At 36.2% G+C, this 18118-nt stretch overlaps 1 protein-coding gene across 1 annotated transcript in view; it reads left to right on the top strand.

Annotated features, from left to right (window-relative positions):
* Positions 1-17329, top strand: part of PCDH17 (protocadherin 17) — an 88575-nt gene extending 71246 nt beyond the window's left edge. Inside the window, exon 4 of the mRNA XM_075727744.1 lies at positions 16647-17329. Coding sequence (XP_075583859.1) covers positions 16647-17329 — 683 coding nt within the window. The remainder of the gene's footprint in view (positions 1-16646) is intronic.
* Positions 17330-18118: the final 789 nt, after the last annotated feature.

Below are 18118 nucleotides of genomic sequence, written 5' to 3'. Positions count from 1 at the left end.
AAGGCTTTACATTTCCCATTGCAGCCTTTGATAATTCAATTAGTCTCTCAAAAAGTTGGGAGTAGCTGATAAATTCACTTTAATGTTAAATGAATTACCCCAGCAGGTTTCATTTAATATGATCGTTTCTCAGGGAGCTTAGCTCTAGAGGTGATACCTCCCAAACACAACTTTCTGCAAGGAATGTGTGGGCCTTTGGAGCAGATTAAAAGAACTGTCTGTACCAACATGGCTTCTCACCATGAATAAAGTTACTTCACATCATGACAGCAATCTCATTCACTTGGATGGCTGTCCATCTAGTGTAATTTATTTTAATTGGCAGCCTTAGGTCCCTCCATGAAACAGGTTCCGTGAATATGATGAATGATCCCAGGAACAGAGAATATCATTAAACAAACTGAATTTAACCCTTCCATTTAAACATTGTATTTTGGGATTCTGAAATCCTATTGGCAGACACCGACTGCTGATTAATAAGTAGGAGGGTTTTAGCTAGATCTGCACTGACTGTCTTTGGACAGTGCTAACAATAACTCCCGTTCTGTTTGTCTACCTCTAGGAAATGAACAAAGAATATGTTAGATGCAAAAGATGAACAACAGGTTTTAGTGTGGTAAATAGATGCATGTCCCTGAAGAAATCAAATAGCAAAGCAGAGAGAAAAATCCTAGCAAGAAAATGCTGCTTACTACTTACAAACAGTTAGCCTTAATAGGCAGATTGTCATTGACCTTCTGTACAGGATTACAGTTTTGCTAGAAGGAAGACTTGAATTTTAGATATATTCATCCATGTCATTAAAGATGCATGTTGTCATCATAGCTAGAGCAGGCTAACTGTGACACGGAAAGCTTATAGAAAATGCTGTATGTTCCTTTCCAAAGGTAGAAAATAAAAAGTGTCAGATATATACATATCCCTCTCTGTGTGAAATGCTTTATTCTATATTTTTACTCCACTTTGATTTCCTGTTTGAAATTAAATAGGCAATTATATTCAAGGATAACATTTGCTGATTGTTTTAGAAAATAGATTCTCACAGTAAACAAAATAAATATATTGCTTTAGATATGATTTTTTTCAAAGAAAGATTGCAAACAAATTAATTTCTAAAGAATCAATCCTAGGAGACTTTAGGGAGGACATTTTACATAAACATTTAGATGTAATGTATGTTATCTTCTCTTTTGTTTTTTGACTTGAAAATCAGACTTACATAATAACTTCTTTTTATTCAGACTGCTTAACTTATCAAAGAATTGCCTTTTATTTTCCCATGCTAGCTTTATATTTTTCATATATTTTTTATTATGATTATTTTCTTTTTAACAGCCTTTAGCCTTTTTCTACCAAAAAAACCCCAATGCTCCAAACCTGAAAATATCTACCCCAATATATATTGTATCCCAATATATGTTGTGAATATTAGCCTTGCTACCCTGTCCAGTATGGGTCTGAAATACTTCTTGAAGTTATGCAAGTGCAATGAACTGCAGATGAAAATGCTGAAGGCAGTTTGTAACATCAAGGTGCAATTGAATTTATTTGTATATCATGCAGACCAGTAGGTTGTAGTGGCTAAATGTAGCTGTGGTAATATATCACGGGAATATTTGATAATGCAGATGTACTCTTACAGGATTACCATCATTGGTTTTCCACTTGTTTATGTTTAAAGAAAAATTAACTGCTAAATAAGTGTGTCAGCTTTTCAGAGGACTGTGACTGATGTTTTATGAACAAAGTTGTTGACAGTTGTTTATCATCCCAGTCTGACTCTCTGAGAAATACCAATTCAACATTGTTGAATCAAAAAGAACATGCCAAATTTAAACTGAGAATTTATTTAAAGAAGGAATATTTGGGTTGATTTTGAAAGCCACAGACGTAATGAATGGAAAAGTTCAGTCCTACTCAACCTTTAAAATAAGAATTTTGAGCTCAGATTTGTTTCTGTGAATGGAATCAGTGTCTGGTGGGAATTCCAGGTATGCTGCTCTAATTCAATAAATTTTATTTTGTCCTTGGAAAGGAGAGAAGTGACATAATATGATTTACTTTTGGGCATCTCAGATAACTTAAAGTCTGACTCCAAAATCCAAGCAATGCTGTACTCTCAGGACAGGCAGGTAGGCATGAAAAAATTGGTACATAAATATGGGTTATGATTCATGAAGCTCCCTTCCTTCTATTTTCCTAGTTAAGCAAAAGCTAAATGTATGCTTTGGTAATATTTGCAGAAGATCTGTAGGTTTGAACTGTAGATGAAAGGGAAAATTGGAATTTAACATCTTTGCAAGGTATCCAGTACTCTGCTGTGTTTAGGATTTAGCTAGATCTGTGAGCCAACAGAGCCTGGGCTGCAAAAGCAAGGTACGGCTGGACAGAAGAGTTGGCAAGAACGACATTGGCTCTCATCTGCCTCTGCCTCTGAATTCCAGCAGGAGCTAGGATGATGTTCTGCTCATACTTAAGGTGCCAACTTGCTCTGTAGACAAAGTATAGTTGATAAGCTGATCTGGATTTCTCTTGCTAAATTTTTGGAAACAAAACAAAACAAAACAAAACAAGGCCACTTCACACCATGTCACATATCTTGCTTGTGTAAAGGTGGCAGCACCTATACACATCAGCAAAGCCACTCCCTGCCATGGTTCTGACAAGAACTTAGTTGGAGCCAGAGCTGCAGCTGCAAGAAGGGAGTGGATCAGCTACAATTTGCCTCAGTGAAGAGCAGCAGATCCTAATGTGTTCCTTCAGGCATTCAAAATGCAACACTTTGACACAAATTTGAGTTGTGTAAAAAAAGTAGTAGGTTGGTATAAGCATGGTAACACAGCATTAAGGGAGAAAGAAAGTTGCTTTGCTTTTGCAAGAAAATAGTGGAAAAATACGAGGAATCTTGATCTGACTAGACACTGAATGAATATTCTGTGGAAATCACAGAAGTTATATGTGCATGTAATCACTAAGTTATGAGTTTGCAAGGGGACAATTTTCTTACCAATGGGAGGACAATGTGCATTAAGAGCACATCTTGGAAAAGGGGACTCACGATGCTGAGTTACATGCCTAAATCCCATCTACATTAAATTATGGAATATTGGGCCTTTAGACTCAAAACAGACAATTTTCTGAGTGCAGAAAATCTTAACATAGCTGATAGGAAAAGCCAGACTGATGGGTATATGTCTCTAACACAGAGGTAGATAACTTCAGGACATTAACTCATGCACATTCAGTGAGGATAAGGTAAGCCTATCTGGGAAGTGTTTTAGATCTGGAGCCATTCACATTCTGAACGTCTCTTTGAATCCATCCTTCTCCATTGCCTCTAGAGACAGCATAAGAATTCTAGCCTAATTTTAATTGTCAGAAATTAAATTATGTGTCTATCTCTGTTTCTTGAATGAAATTATTCTCTGTTATAGCTGCTGTTAGGCACCTGATGAAACCAATATTCAGTGTCTGGTCAACTTCCCGTGGGGTTTTTTTTTTCAGTCCCTTGATTGACAAGAACTCTCCCTTAACTAGCAGATTAGAAGCTCTCTCTGGTTTGCTTCCCTGTTGCATCATAATAAAGCTTATACAGGAGGGGTGAAAAAACTATAGCCTGTCTTCCTGCTCACTAGGATTTAGTGCACATGGTAGGAGGAAATGAGGCTCATCAGAAGACCTCAGCTGTAGGAATACCTTTTCCTTGAATCCTAAATAGACTTAGGCAGGTACAGGTGCCTTAGGAAAGACTATGTTTTATAGTCTTGCTCAAAGAAATAATTCTTAGTAAAAGATGCACCTTGAGCATATTTAATTTTTGCTATCATGAATGATGTCAGATGTCAGATCACCTTTTTTTTAATCTTACTTTACAGGAAAAAGTAATTTCTGTATGTTTTCCCAATTAGAAGCTTTTTTTTTTTTTTTTTTACTTTGCTGGGCAGGGGGGAAGATGAACATTGACACAAAGGTTAAAATAACTTCAAAAGGCCTTCAATTTAATATTAGTACTATGCAGCTACCTCCATCTTTTAGAGTATTACTGTTCTGCATGGTCTGCCTAACCAAAAAACAAGATTTGCTATGCTCTTTGATCTTTTAAAAATATATTGAAATCTGAAATCAAGTGCTTTGCCTGAGTCTTGACTTTGCTGGCAACAGTGAGTTGAATAATGTACTAACATGTAGAGTCCCCCTAATATCACCTGAAAAAAAGAAATTACATATCTTCAGAATCGGTCCAGCTATGTTTGGCAAATGACTAAATGCTCTGAAGTCTGATGTGGATAAAAGGAGGATCAACAATCAAGAAAGGAAAAAAGAAAAAAAGAAAAAAAAAAAAAGGAGAATAAATGGAAAAAGGAGTTCCAGCTAAAACAACCCCATTTGATTAAGAGGCTGTACAAAGTGCCAAATGTCATGCTAAGAAAAGAGCATAATCTCTATTTAAAGTTATTCAGAAGGCAGAGCTAAAATATTTTGCTTATAGCCATAGTGCAGAGCTCATTGCATACCTTGCCAATAATGCAAAAATAATTTTACAAAAATCACATATATCCTTTCATTTATTTCTTTTTCATTAAACATCTAGGTTAGAGGTTTTTTACATAGTAATACTAGGGATAATTAAGTCTGTTTAACAGAGACAGATGCCAGATGTATGCATGTAACAGTTACAGAGGAAGCATATGCATAGTATCAACTCTACAAATAGTCAGGCTCCCTAGGCACTCGACAGTTTTGAAGCTAAGGGAGGGAATGTTTTTATGTTATAACATTTTCCCTTGGTGGTAGCAAATTAGCTGCCTTGTATCCATCTTCAGCTGGAACTGCAGAGTCACTTGAGAGCTTACAAATAAGTTTAGAGCTCTGCTAAACTGTTTCTTAGATACCTGAGGAGTAAGATACATATCATGCTTGTGCTCTAACAGGTGGACTTAAAAAAAAAAAAAGTTTGTTTTTTTTTCCCTTAAGACAATTTTTTCTTACCTTAATTCCTTACAGAACCTGTTCAAGGTCAGACTGAGCCTTCCTTTCAGATATGGTACTTCACACACAATTTTTGTCTCCTTGGGATTTATAGCAATTCTTTTTCTTAAAGAAAAACAAAGCAAAGCTATGTTTTTATTAGGAAACCCAGAGGCTGCTTTTGAAAAACCATGCAGTAGATATTGGGGCTCAGTTTTCTTTGCTTCCCATTATCTGTGATACTAAAAATTCAAGCCAATAATAATTGTACACATCTCTTGCCTTTTCTTTCCAATAGAACAAAAAGGCTGGGAGGAGGGGGACCCATTCAGATCAAGTCATGGTGGAAAGCATACATGATACTCTAAGTCAAGTAAATATAGTGATAAATTAAAAGGTCTCTTTAAATACCCCGAGAAAGTTGATCATGATCCATGTCTAGAATAGGTTTTAATGCATTTTATAGCATGTCTGCCCCCTTTCTAGGGGTGTAGTGTCTTCATCACTTCTACAAAGATATTCTTAAAAGAAGTCAATAGATTGATGCTGACTGACATATTCTGAATCCTGCAGCAGCTTTAAAGGTAGCAGCTGCATCTTTTACTTGCCTTGCCAGGACAGTGTTTAACTTATCTAATGCCTCATTGTTGGATTTCCTTTGTAGGGTATTCAGATAAGTAAGCTGAGGGCACAGCTAAGAGAAATTACCCTGACTGCATCTTACTTGGTGGTGATGTTTGTAACTAGCCTTTAAATCTATCTCCAGGACTAAAATACACTTTTTATAAGAACACGGCTCAGATGAGGGGTTGCTAGAGACCAGAAAAATAGCTTCTAACAGTTAGCAGTCTTAAAAAGTGAAGAAATTAGTGAAAACAATGAGCACATAATGACATCATCTTTGGAAATAGTTCTCAAATTACCAATTTTTCTTAAAGATACATTTTGTTGCATCACAGTACTCCAACACCAAAGTTGAAGCTATAACAAATGTAAAGATGACAAGTAAAAAGGTGACTTTCAGTTGAGCAGCTCAGCTGCTGCAAGTAAAAATAACTAGCAGGAAAGATTTTCTGTATTAGTGTTGTTAATAACTATAATCTCCTCAGTCCTTGAAATATAAGAAAGTGATCTGGAACTTAAGGTCATTGATGAAGGATCTGGGGAAAGAAAGATGTGAATATTCCGAAGTCATCTTCAGTAAGTGTCTTTCAGAAATTCGTTTACAGTTCATGGGGAACCTGAAAATATGGTATTGAATCTGTTTACATGTAAAATACTATTTTCCAAACTAGTTCTGTTTAGAGAGTCAGATTTGAGAAAGTAATCTGTAATTATTCTTTCTAATTGAACTAATTGGAGCACTTTCCAGGCAGAAAACTAAGTAGGATAGCACTATGAAACTCAGATTCCTAAGAGAATCTGGGTGCTTCATAAATTGGCATGAGGGTAATCCTGTTCTGCAAATCTCTTTTGAAGGGGGTAATAAAACACAACACCAGCAATCTGCTAAACAATAGTCTAGGGCCCCATCTAATCAAAATAATGAATATGTTACTTAGCATAGCATAGGGGGGACTGTATATGAAGCTCTTAAATAATTTCTTTTTTCCTAAGAAGATACTTCTGTAACTGTATGTCCAAGTGAGAGTTCCTTAAGATGCCTGGACAACTTCAGGGTTTTTCTGAGAGCAGCATCATGAAAAGTGTTCTTCCTCCTGTTCTGTCAGATGCATTGTACCTCCCATGAAGTCCAAAGTGTATGACCTGTATATGACATCAACCTTTTGAAGCAGAGAATGATACCCAGTGGGCTTTTCCATCTATCAGTATAAAACAGACATGGTCTCATTATGTCTGGTAAAGGAGATTTTGTATGTAAATCCAGGCATGCTGGCAGGAATGTGGAGGAAACTACTCTCTTTCACCAAAGTGTCCAGATTTTGAATGGTTCAGCATCCATATAGCCTTTAGTCATTTTTTGTGAGACTTTGTAAAGCAAAACAGATAGCATTTGAAAAACTTTACTGCATTGATTCTGTTTTGAACAAAATCCTGCTCCTACACAGAACCTGACAGACTTTCATTCAAGAGAGTCTACCTATAGTCAGGATCCAAACAGAGCCACCAAAAAGACATAGAAACAGATTTCTTCAGAAGCCTGTCATGTCTCTCTCCTCAGTGGCACCCTTATCAATCAAAGTCTGTAAACAAGTTGTCATATCCAAATTTGAGACAAGCTTACAAAGCAAAAAGCTTGGTGCCTTCTAATTAAAGATTTGTAAACTGAGGTAATTGGCAACCAGTGAGGAAGGCTCAGTGGTGTAATATATACCTAATTGTTCGTGGCTTGATGGTGTGACAGATGGGGATAGCTTCTTTAAATTATGGAGCCTTTATATTGTTGGGTTTTTTTCAGAAAATGTCAACAGCATGATTGTATTTTCATTAATGTCTTTCCTTCCCATTCATTGCTTTTGTTAGTCATAATTACTTGTTACCTTTTGTCTCTAACTGTACAATCTATTAATATTTGTAGAGGATGCCTCACAATGGACTTGGTTAATGACTGGACTCCTAAACATTGCCACAGTACAATATAGAGTGTTAGTATTTACTAAATATTACAAATTAGGTATGGAAATTATTGATATTATAATTATGACTAGCTCACCATGAAGCTAGTAAAAAACAATGTAAATATCATGCAAATTCTGCACATGATTACACAAATTCAGTTAGGTTTCAGGTTTAAGAGTCATTGAATTTTTAGGTGCCAGTACTGAAACAAACCCACTGTAAAAGCTGTGGAACTGCCTTGATCAAGAGTAGGAAAATGTGTTATATCAGAAGTGTTCTTTCTAACAGACCCACAAGCCTGTTCTCTTCTGTTAATTACTGCAGTTTTGTTTCTCTTCTTTTCCAGGAAACAGCTTTTGGGGTCTACAGCAAAGATTTACTGTTTAAAACTATGAATTTTTTAGATTACTAAAGTTTCCCTGTAGCTTCTCAGCTAAGTGCAGGGCTGGCAGAGCCTGTTTACTCCCTGCAGCCCTGGGCTAGGAAGAGTTTTTTATGGTGGGATGGGGAAGAGGCCAAAATATATTTTCACGACTGCCATATGGTCTTTTTGCTGCAAATTAGAGTAGGTGCTAGTCTGATTTACAGGCAAACATTGGAAACCAAAACTGGGTGTCCATTCTCATTCTCTTTCTCCTCTGATAGGAAGAAATGAGACACCCTTTTTACTAGTCAGACATTTTCAGTTCACTGCAAACTATAAATTTCTGTGTTTGTACTGTTGAGAAGCAGAGTGAAAAATTTCAAGGGCTGTGAGCTGTGTCTGGGCTACAGATAGAAATTGGTTTTCTGCTGTGGAAGTTTTGACATTGTTGTGAATTTTGGAAGCAGAGCCTATCCCTGTCTGTGACTCACAGGTCTGATTTGCCTCCAGAACAGCAAGGCAGAGGCCAAAGACCCATTGTTGGGATCTGTGGACCAGCCCGCTGTGAGGACGGAAAATTTTCAGGTAACGTAAATGTTTTCTTGCTCTCACATTGTCTTTAAATAAAAATATGTGATTGCCATTAAATCATAAGCATGAATTTAAAGCATACTTCTGTAAGAAATATTTTAAATGCTCTGTAATGCTCCATATAATCCTGAAACGTTCGTCCAATGTTTATGGTTTGGGACAAATGTGAACTAGAATTAAATCCATAGGTCTGCCATCTTTTTATTGCTTTTGAAGTGTGTTATGCCATGTCAATATAAAAAAAAAAAAAATATTCACTTTATCCTGTGTCCAGAAAACAAGCGAACAAACAAAAAAACCTAAACAAAAACCCAACAGCCAACAATGGGAAAACTGTAAGGATTATAGATCTCAGAAGCTTGTAGTTATAATATCAGGAAAAGACCACAAGATCCAAGGGGTTTAAAAAAGTGGCAGTCCATTCTTATTTTACTGCCAGTCATTTTGCTAATCTGAGCTACATAATTGCTTTGCCTAACTGAAAGGATCCTTAAACAGACAAGCCAATATAAATACTCAGATTGGAGACAGCTCTGTTTAATAACAGCAAGCATGTGTATAGTAGTATTTGTTTACCTCTGCTCATTTATGTCAAAATCAATTGTAATTAAACAGGAATGCAACCACAGAAGGAGTATTTTATCTGATTGTTCTCATCAGAAGTGTCATATAGCCCCAGTGTTTAGGACATGTCAAAGCAGCCTATTATTTTTCTCCTGTAACAAATACCTACTTATAGTCTTTTCAGTCCTTTAGTAAAGGCAATTGCCTGTCTCAAATAAAAAAGTAAGACACCATTTCATATCGGTTCTGGGAGGTTTTCTGGTCATATTACAGGAATTACTGAAGTTATGAAGGGCAGAGTTATTTATATTCTCTATTAGACATTAATGACATTTATTGTCCATCTGTTTACACATATGTACAGAAAATACAGATCTTTCTTATCTGTTCAAGGTATTAAAATACATAAAACGTACCTTATTTTATTAATCTAAAACAAGTACTGGTGGTTTTTTTACACAGTGTGTTTGTGGTTAGACCAGAGAAATATAAGCTACAGAGGTTTTTACACCTTGTTTCGTTATTGAATGATTTCTAAATGGAAATATTTTCAATAATGAACACAAATTCACAACATCAAGGTTGAAATGAATCTATCCCCTAGAGAAGTCAGTGTGAAATCCATGCATGCATTCAAAGGCTGAACTTTTTTCTTTGTAATGTGAAACAAGGGTCAGAAAACATGTGCATTACTGTTCACTCTGTAATGCAATGAAGAATAGAGCATTTCAAGAGTGAAGGTAGATTGTATCAGCAGTGTGAAACTGCATGCTTCAAAAAGAAGAGACATTTTGGAATGGGCCCTCCAGTGTATTTTTCATTTAGAGCTGTTAGTTGATAGCCATTCCAGTCTACTGAGTCGGGCAGTGAGCTATCTCTGACAATTGATGATTATATTTTAGCTTCCATATTTATAGAAAAGAAGAAAAAAAAAAGTCAGTTAGAAGGAAGTGTTCATGTAATAGTAAAAAGTAGGCATCACCTGCTGCAAGAGAAAAACAGTGTGAATAAGTAAGATATCTGAAAGACAGGGTAGCATGTCCTAGGACAATAAAAAAATAACAAAAGCTACTGACATTTTAAAATATTCAGTGCTATTCATGTACTTATCTAGCCATATTCTTATTTAGCCTTCATTGATGAACATATGGTAATACAAAGCTACATTTTTTTATATTTTGTGAGTAAACACTTCTTGGAAAAGAATGACCATTTACCAGGTCAAATCTTATAAGTTACAATAATCCGAACTCTGTCTGCCTTGTTTAACTTCAAATACAATTTGATAACATCATGTACAGGTTTTGGGAGGAATGCAATTGTATAGGTCTAGGTCTAGGTCTAGGTCTAGGTCTAGGTCTGTGTCCAGGCTTGTGTATAGGGGAAATCAGATTTTAAATATATGTGTATATATATATACACACACATATGAATTTATAAAAGCATATATGTATATGTGCTTATACATATGTTTAAAGTCTGATCTCCCCTATACACAAGCCTGGACATTTCTAATTGCACTATATGGAGTACTTCAATACAGAGTATAGTGTTCTTCATCGTATAAACACAGTACATGAAATATTTCTTGAAAATGTTTGCATGCTGATGCTTTATGTACATGGTTTATTTACTTTTTATTTGCTTTTCTGCTTTCTGTGTGTATGTGTAATTTAAATAATTAGGGTCCAATTAACTTAGAAAAATATTGTATTTATTAACTCAGTTTGGCGACACTGAGTCACTGTTTAAAAAAAGAATTCGTGAGTTTCTTCTTTGTTATCATTATGCAAATTTCATATAATTAGTGAGTCAAACTAAGATAACTCAGTTTTAGCCATTGAAAAGAGCCGTCTATCTAAAGCATTAATTAATTAAATTTATAGTGTAATACATTTAGGGTGAAATCAGTACCTATATTTAATTCTGTTCACAATATTTATGAGGAAAGTGTAGGAAATTAAAGATAACACAATAAAAGTATCCTTTGCCTTAACCTTGCTACAGAAGGCAGATGTTAAATATAGCTCCTCTGGTGATATAGAACAAAATATGTAAGATATGCCTTATGCTGCACCAAAATAAATACTTTGCATTGTGTTTTATACGTTGTTGACGTAACTTTCATCCTACACCATCTTAAATTTCTATTCAGTATACATTTCCTATCTAGGTGACTGTTGTTTCCAGATAGCTTGTTTCCTTTTCTTTCTAGAGCTGATAATTTAGCAGTTCTATTTTAGTGTATGTTCTCCCCTAAGTGCATAAAGCACTTCTGATTGTTTATCCTTAAAGCTCCAGAGAGTTAGGAAAACCTCTAGGCTGCTTCTGTTTATTGTACACACTTGCAGTGTTAGGGGTTTATTTTCAACAGGAGGGAGACGAGTATAGAGGTAAAGACCAATGGTGCGTATCACCCTACCAGCGCATCTTGCTGTACAGCACAGTGTATGACCTATTTTACATATATATATTTATATATTTACCTTTAAATTGATTCTGTTTTCTCATACATACTAATTTGGCCCTTGGTGGTGATAGTTCATGTTATAGTTTCTGCTGCTAGTACAAAAGTGCCTGTTCAATTTTCTTCACTGTCTGCTAGCTGTAGCAGTCAAGATTACAGGCTAATGGTGAGACAAGCAGGTTATAATGTATGATAATCAATACTCAAAATCTGTTCCCTATGATGTGACATAAGAGAGTGAAGTGAAAAGGCACAGATTTTCAAGACTAGAGCACCAAAGCTCATGCAATGCAGGTGGTTTTCACTTCAAGGTCATTCAGTACTTGTTTCTTCTTCTTTTTTGGCTTCATATTTAATTCAGTCACTGCTAGGATGCCCAGGGAGCAGAAATGGAAAGTTAGTCGATACTGTCAGTATGAATGCAAGTATAAAAACTGTTTTAGCAAATGCAGGAAATGAGAAGGGGAAGGAAAATATGGCATGCAATATATATAACATATTTGCTACATGATATATATCTCTTTTACATAGAGATTGCCAGCAAACTGTATTTTTATTGGCAGTAATGAATAATGTAAATACTGTGTGAGAGTTATCCTCATATCCAGTGTATGTGTAGACACATGCATAAGAGCTAAGAATTACAATCTTAGAACATGGTTATAGCAAAATTAACCTAATCATTCTTGAAATTCTCAAAGCATAGTTTTTGGCACAGTACTGAGTACGTAGTGTAGTTAACACTTCCAATGGCTGAGAAATTCTCTGATCTTTACCCTTCATCTGAAGTTTGTTCATTTCAATCTTCGTTCGGGGAATAATTTTATTAATTTTTTTAAGCAAATACATTTCAGTCAAGTTTTAGAATAAAAGGCCATGTTGAAATGGAATTTCCCAGTTGTATATTTCATGTGCATATATATATGTTGTCAATGTAGATAGCAGAGAATTGTTTATAAATATATGAACATTTATTTAATTTATTTGAAGATAATATGACACAGAACAACTACCAGAAAGGCCGGAAGAGTTTCCCTTCTATAGATGGTCTTTCTGTGGTTTAGTGAAATAGGCTGCAATGTATTGAAATCTTCCCAGTTGTGTTTGCTGATGGCCTCCCAGTACACTATGAGCTCTTGACACTTCAAATACGGTTAGAAAGTTCTACAGGAAATGCTGCTTTTTTTTTTTTTTTTCTGTGAGAAAGAAAGGAGCAAAGAGGAGTCCTACTTTCATGGAATAATTGAAAAGTGAGAGAGCAGCAGAGAGAAATGTTGGTCCATTGATTGTGCAGTTCTGAGCATTTTGTGGTAGCTAACATGCAGCATGGTTTTATTTTCATCTTTTGTTAAAAAGGGACCAAATTATTTACAAAAAATCATACAAAGGATCATTAAGTTTACAAAACAAAACAGTTAGTTGGAAAGCTGATTAATTGCTTAGGGAAACCTTTAAAAGTGCCAGAAAACTTCTACTCAGCATTGTCATGGATTCCATATAAGAGAGAAACAGTTTTAGATATGGTTAGAGAAAACCCTAAACAAAACATCTATTATTTCTCCTTATTATATAGGTCCATTTTTAAAGCTAGAGGCTGAGCTTGCCACAGATCTACTCTGTAGGATTAGGAGCAAGAGAAAAAGAACAAAGTTAATTAATAGCAAGCATTTGTAAAATGTAAAGTTCTAGAATTATCATTGAAAGGCTTGGGGCATTTTTTTTGTTTGTTTACTTCTGTTTGATTTATGTGATAAAATGCAATCAAACCTGGTTAATATTAACTATTGCCCACCCCATACTAAAGTTTGGAGCCTTCTTCTCCAATGCTCTTGCCTCATGTGCCTTTTAAAATATATTGATTTGGTTTGTTTCATGTTTTATGTTTTCTGTTTTTTTGAGAGAGAGAGAAGTAGTTTTACTTGGCTGTTTTAAGCAGCAGCTTTTTGATGCTGTAGAAGCTCTGGAAAACTAGATCCAGAGAACTTTAGTGGAGGTGAACCAACGGGTGGGATGAGGTGTATAACAATGTCCTTTATTTGTATAGCTCCCTTTTCATTAAGCAATTGTCACCACATGTTGTCTCTACGGTTATGCATACCAATGCCGTATCATTCAAGTGAAGTAAAATCAAACACCACAAACTTAAATCTCTTCCTTAAACTCTTCTCAGTTCTATCAGTGAGTTACAGTCCTAGGGTTGGGGTTGTCTTTTACTCTTGCTTTTCATTATGATAATTCTAATTTTTATTGTACACCAAAACTAGCATGCAGCTTACTTTTCCTTGGAGGTCATAGAATCATAGAATGATTTGGGTTGGAAGGGACCTTGAAAGATCATATAGTCCAACCCCCCTGCAATAGGCAGGAATATCTTTCACTAGATCAGGTTGCTCAAAGCCCTGTCCAGCCTGACATTGAAATCTTCCAGTGATGGGGCATCCATAACTTCCCTGGGAAACCTGTTCCAGTATCTCACAATCACACACAATCTAAATCTACCCTCTTTCAGTTTATGTAGTCCAGGATACAATTGGCTTTCTGGGCTTCAAGTGCACATTGCCAGCTCATGTCCAGTTTTTCACCCACCAGTACCCCCAAGTCCTTCTCCGCAGGGCTACTCTCAATCCCTTCATCCCCCAGCCTGTATTGATACTGGTGGTTTGCCTGTCCCAGGTGCAGGACCTTGCACTTGGTCTTGTTGAACTTCATGAGGTTCAAATGGGTTCCTCAAGCCTGTCAATGCGCCTCTGGATGGCATCCCTTTCCTCTAGTGAACCAACTGCACCACTCAGGTTGGTGTGCTCTGCAAATTTGCTGAGGGTGCACTCAATCCCACTGTCTATGTCGTTGATGCAGATACTAAATGTTGGTCCCAGTATGGACCCTTGAGGGTCACACTCATTTCTGGTTTCCACTTGGACATTGAGCCATTGACTGCAACTCTTTGCATGTGGCCATCCAGCCAATTCCTTATCTATCAGTCCATCTGTGAAACCCATATCTCTTCAATTTAGCAGCAAGAATATTGTGGGGCACCATATTAAAGGACTTACAAAAGTCTACATAGATGACATCCATAGCCCTTCCCTCGTCCACTGATGCAGTCTTTCTATTGTAGAAGGTCACTAGATTAGTCAGACACAATTTGCCCTTGGTGAAGCCATAGGTGCTGTCTCTAATCACCTCCCTGTCTTCCATATATTTTGATAAAACTTCCAGGAAGATCTGTTCCATGATCTTACCAGGCACAGAGGTGAGGCTGACTCACCTCTATGAATTTTATATTTAAAGCCTTTCTGTTACATTCTTTTCCTCAAAAATCACTCTGTACTCTCCCTGTATCTCATTCTGTCTTGCTTTTGATATTTTTTTAGGGCTTACACCAGTCTTAGATTTTAAACTTTTCAAGGAGGGGAGGATGTATACAGAATGACACTTTTTCACAGAAATGTATCATTAACAAGTATCGGTTCTGAATAAATTATCTCACCCTGATTTAACTGATCATTGTGACATAACAAAATTTTATTTAAATTTAAGTCACATTTATTCATGTCTTTTAAGAAATGTAAGCAGTCAAAGCCATTCACACTACTGGATTCTCACAGATCACCTTTGGCGTTTCTTCTGTGTCAGGTTTCTGCAGTGCAACTGTCCATGAATCTGGTGGTGATATTACAAGATTACTAGGAATTTATTTTCTAATTTAGAAGGATGATTATCACTTGAATTTTCCCTATCTTTGGATTGGCAAGTTTGTCTGCTTTTCTGAAGACCTGTTGTGCATGTCTCTGTGTGTGTGTTTCATCCTTACCTTTAAAGGTGTACTCACAGTTTTTAGTCTAACTGGAATTCCAGGCATTTTTAAAATACCAAATTCCTCACATAAAATGAATATCTGAAACCATCTGCTTTTTGTGGAAGACAATGCTTAATAGCTAAAGACCAGTGTATAGCTGATTGAAACCTAGAGGTAATAAAAGGATTTATTCTATCAGTATTGACTAGAGCGTATTGAGAAGAAAAAGAATGCAGCTTGGTTCAGGGTTTTGTTTTTCTAAAAAACAGTTTTAAGGGATATTTCTGGAATTTTCCTTAGCCCTGACATTGGGTTAGAGTCATGTGTACAATTATAAAATGGTAAATGGTGGCCCAAACATATTCTATTAGTGTAAAATGACAGACAAACTAAGGTTTATAAAGCAGAAAGTTTTCTTTATGTCTTTGAATTGTAGACAGGAAGTATCAAAATTTATGTTCTAAAAATGTAGTGAATAAAAAAATCTTATTTAACTATATTTTTTGAAAGCAATAAGAATATAGAAATCTTATCTGAAAACATTATCAATTCAAATAGTGTGTCACGGTTTGTCATTCTTCCAAATTGTATGTATTGAGAAAATCCATTTTCACTTACGTGCACCAAAACAAAAAAGGGGAAAACTGATTACATGATCCATACTCATGTCTAATAAAATTGCAATATGCACTTTTTGACAAGCTTATATTTAATGCATACTGATGGAAAATTCTAGTTCTCTGTTCTCAGCAGGAAAAGTAGGCTTTTTACGAAAACCTTTTTATTTTGTGTCTGTCACACAACACAACAATTATAAATGAAATGGAGGTGACAAAAATGAAAAGCCAGCTTGCTGATTTTTATGAAGTATTTGTATTTCCAGAAAGGCAGTCATTGCTCAGTTATTTGATTTGAAAAATTAATCCTGATAATGCCTTTTGAGTTCCTTAAGTACTGTTCACTCTTTTCTAGGATGAGTTTTATAGAACAAAGCCTAACAGATTTCTACAGCAGATTAGTTTACAGATGAAGCTCAATTCCACTGAGAATGATTCTCTAATGACCCCTTTATACTTCCATTGGGCTGTGCGAGTGCTTTAATACACAGAGAACAGAGTTAAATAAATCTATTGTCTCAACTAACAGGTTTACGCAATCCTTCTGAAATATTTTAATTATAGGTTCTTCTTTTTCTCCATAATTAAGAAACCAGATGTCAAATAAACCCGTCACGTGTTCATCATAGCCTATCCATTAGTTTAAAGAAATCCACTTATAATTAGAGTTTTTTCTCTTTCTCTTTTGTTTTACAGAGCAAGAAGAATGTGTTAACTGCACAGATGAATGCAGAGTGCTTGGTCATTCTGACAGGTGTTGGATGCCACAGTTCCCTGCAGCCAGTCAGGCTGAGAATGCAGATTATCGCACAAATCTCTTTGTACCCACAGTTGAAGCTAATGTTGAGACTGAGACATACGAAACTGTGAATCCCACTGGGAAAAAGACTTTTTGTACATTTGGGAAAGACAAGAGAGAGCACACTATTCTCATTGCCAATGTTAAACCTTACTTAAAAGCCAAACGTGCCCTGAGTCCTCTGCTTCAGGAGGTTCCCTCAGCATCGAGCAGCCCAACCAAGACATGCATTGAGCCTTGCACCTCAACAAAAGGACCACTGGATGGTTGTGAAGTGAAATCAGGAGCCTTGGCTGAACCAAGCAGCCAGTACTTGTCAACTGACAGTCAGTATCTATCGCCCAGTAAACAGTCAAAAGACACTCCCTTCATTGCATCAGATCAGATGGCTAGGGCCTTTGCAGATGTGCACTCCCGAGTGAGCCGAGACTCGAGTGAGATGGACTCTGTTCTGGAGCAGTTAGACCGTTCAGCCCGGGATCTAGGCAGGGAGTCGGTGGATGCCGAGGAAGTTGTGAGAGAAATAGACAAGCTCTTACAGGACTGTCGGGGAAGCGACCCTGTGGCCATCAGAAAGTGAGGGGGAAAATAAGGACAGGCTGGCAGTTATGTTCCTCTTCTGCTGATTAAGAGTAAAAAAAAATAAATCCCCTGGTTGTAACAGATTTACGGGAATGAAGGAAGACCAATGCTGCTTTAAGGCTTTTAGTGAACATCTGAAGTGCCCACAAGTATGTTCTTTTCACTGCTCTTTCTTTTTGACAGATAACACTGGTTTCATTTTGACCAAACTTTCATTAGGACAGAGTCAAGTACACTAAGAACAAAATGAAAGAAGGAAAGACGGTGCCATTTTGACAATCTGATAGGAAGGTGTGAGAAAGATGGAATGGAAATACGTCTGGTACTTTAAGACTGTCCTCAAAAGCTGATGCTAACTTTACTGTTTACGTATAAACCCCAAGAAAAACAGGGTTGAATAATTCTGGTCTGTGGTGGATTATCAGCAGTCACCACAGGCTTCTACTGAAAGTCCTAAAAAGAGTTCTTGTAGTAGTCCAAGCGACACCAAACATTAACATTCATTTGTGGTAAACATTTATGTACAAAGTTACCTGCCACAAATATGAAAAAAAAAGAGAAACAAGAAAACAAAAAAAAACCATTCCAGACCATTATTCAACAAAACATATCCTGATCATTAGTAAAACACTTCATATCATATTAAGGTTAAATGTAAAATGATATAGTCCATCTTGTCCTGCACATACATAAGCTAATTCACTTGATAAAAAAGAAAAAAAAAAAGATTTTAATATCTATTTAGCGTTTTAGTGTCCAACAAAACTATAAATAGGTAGCAGTAAGT

The sequence above is a fragment of the Pelecanus crispus genome, chromosome 1 (genome assembly GCF_030463565.1).
Source record: "Pelecanus crispus isolate bPelCri1 chromosome 1, bPelCri1.pri, whole genome shotgun sequence".
Taxonomy (NCBI): Eukaryota; Metazoa; Chordata; class Aves; order Pelecaniformes; family Pelecanidae; genus Pelecanus; species Pelecanus crispus.
Note: the sequence above shows the minus strand (reverse complement) of the source record. Positions and strands in the feature narration are given on the sequence as shown.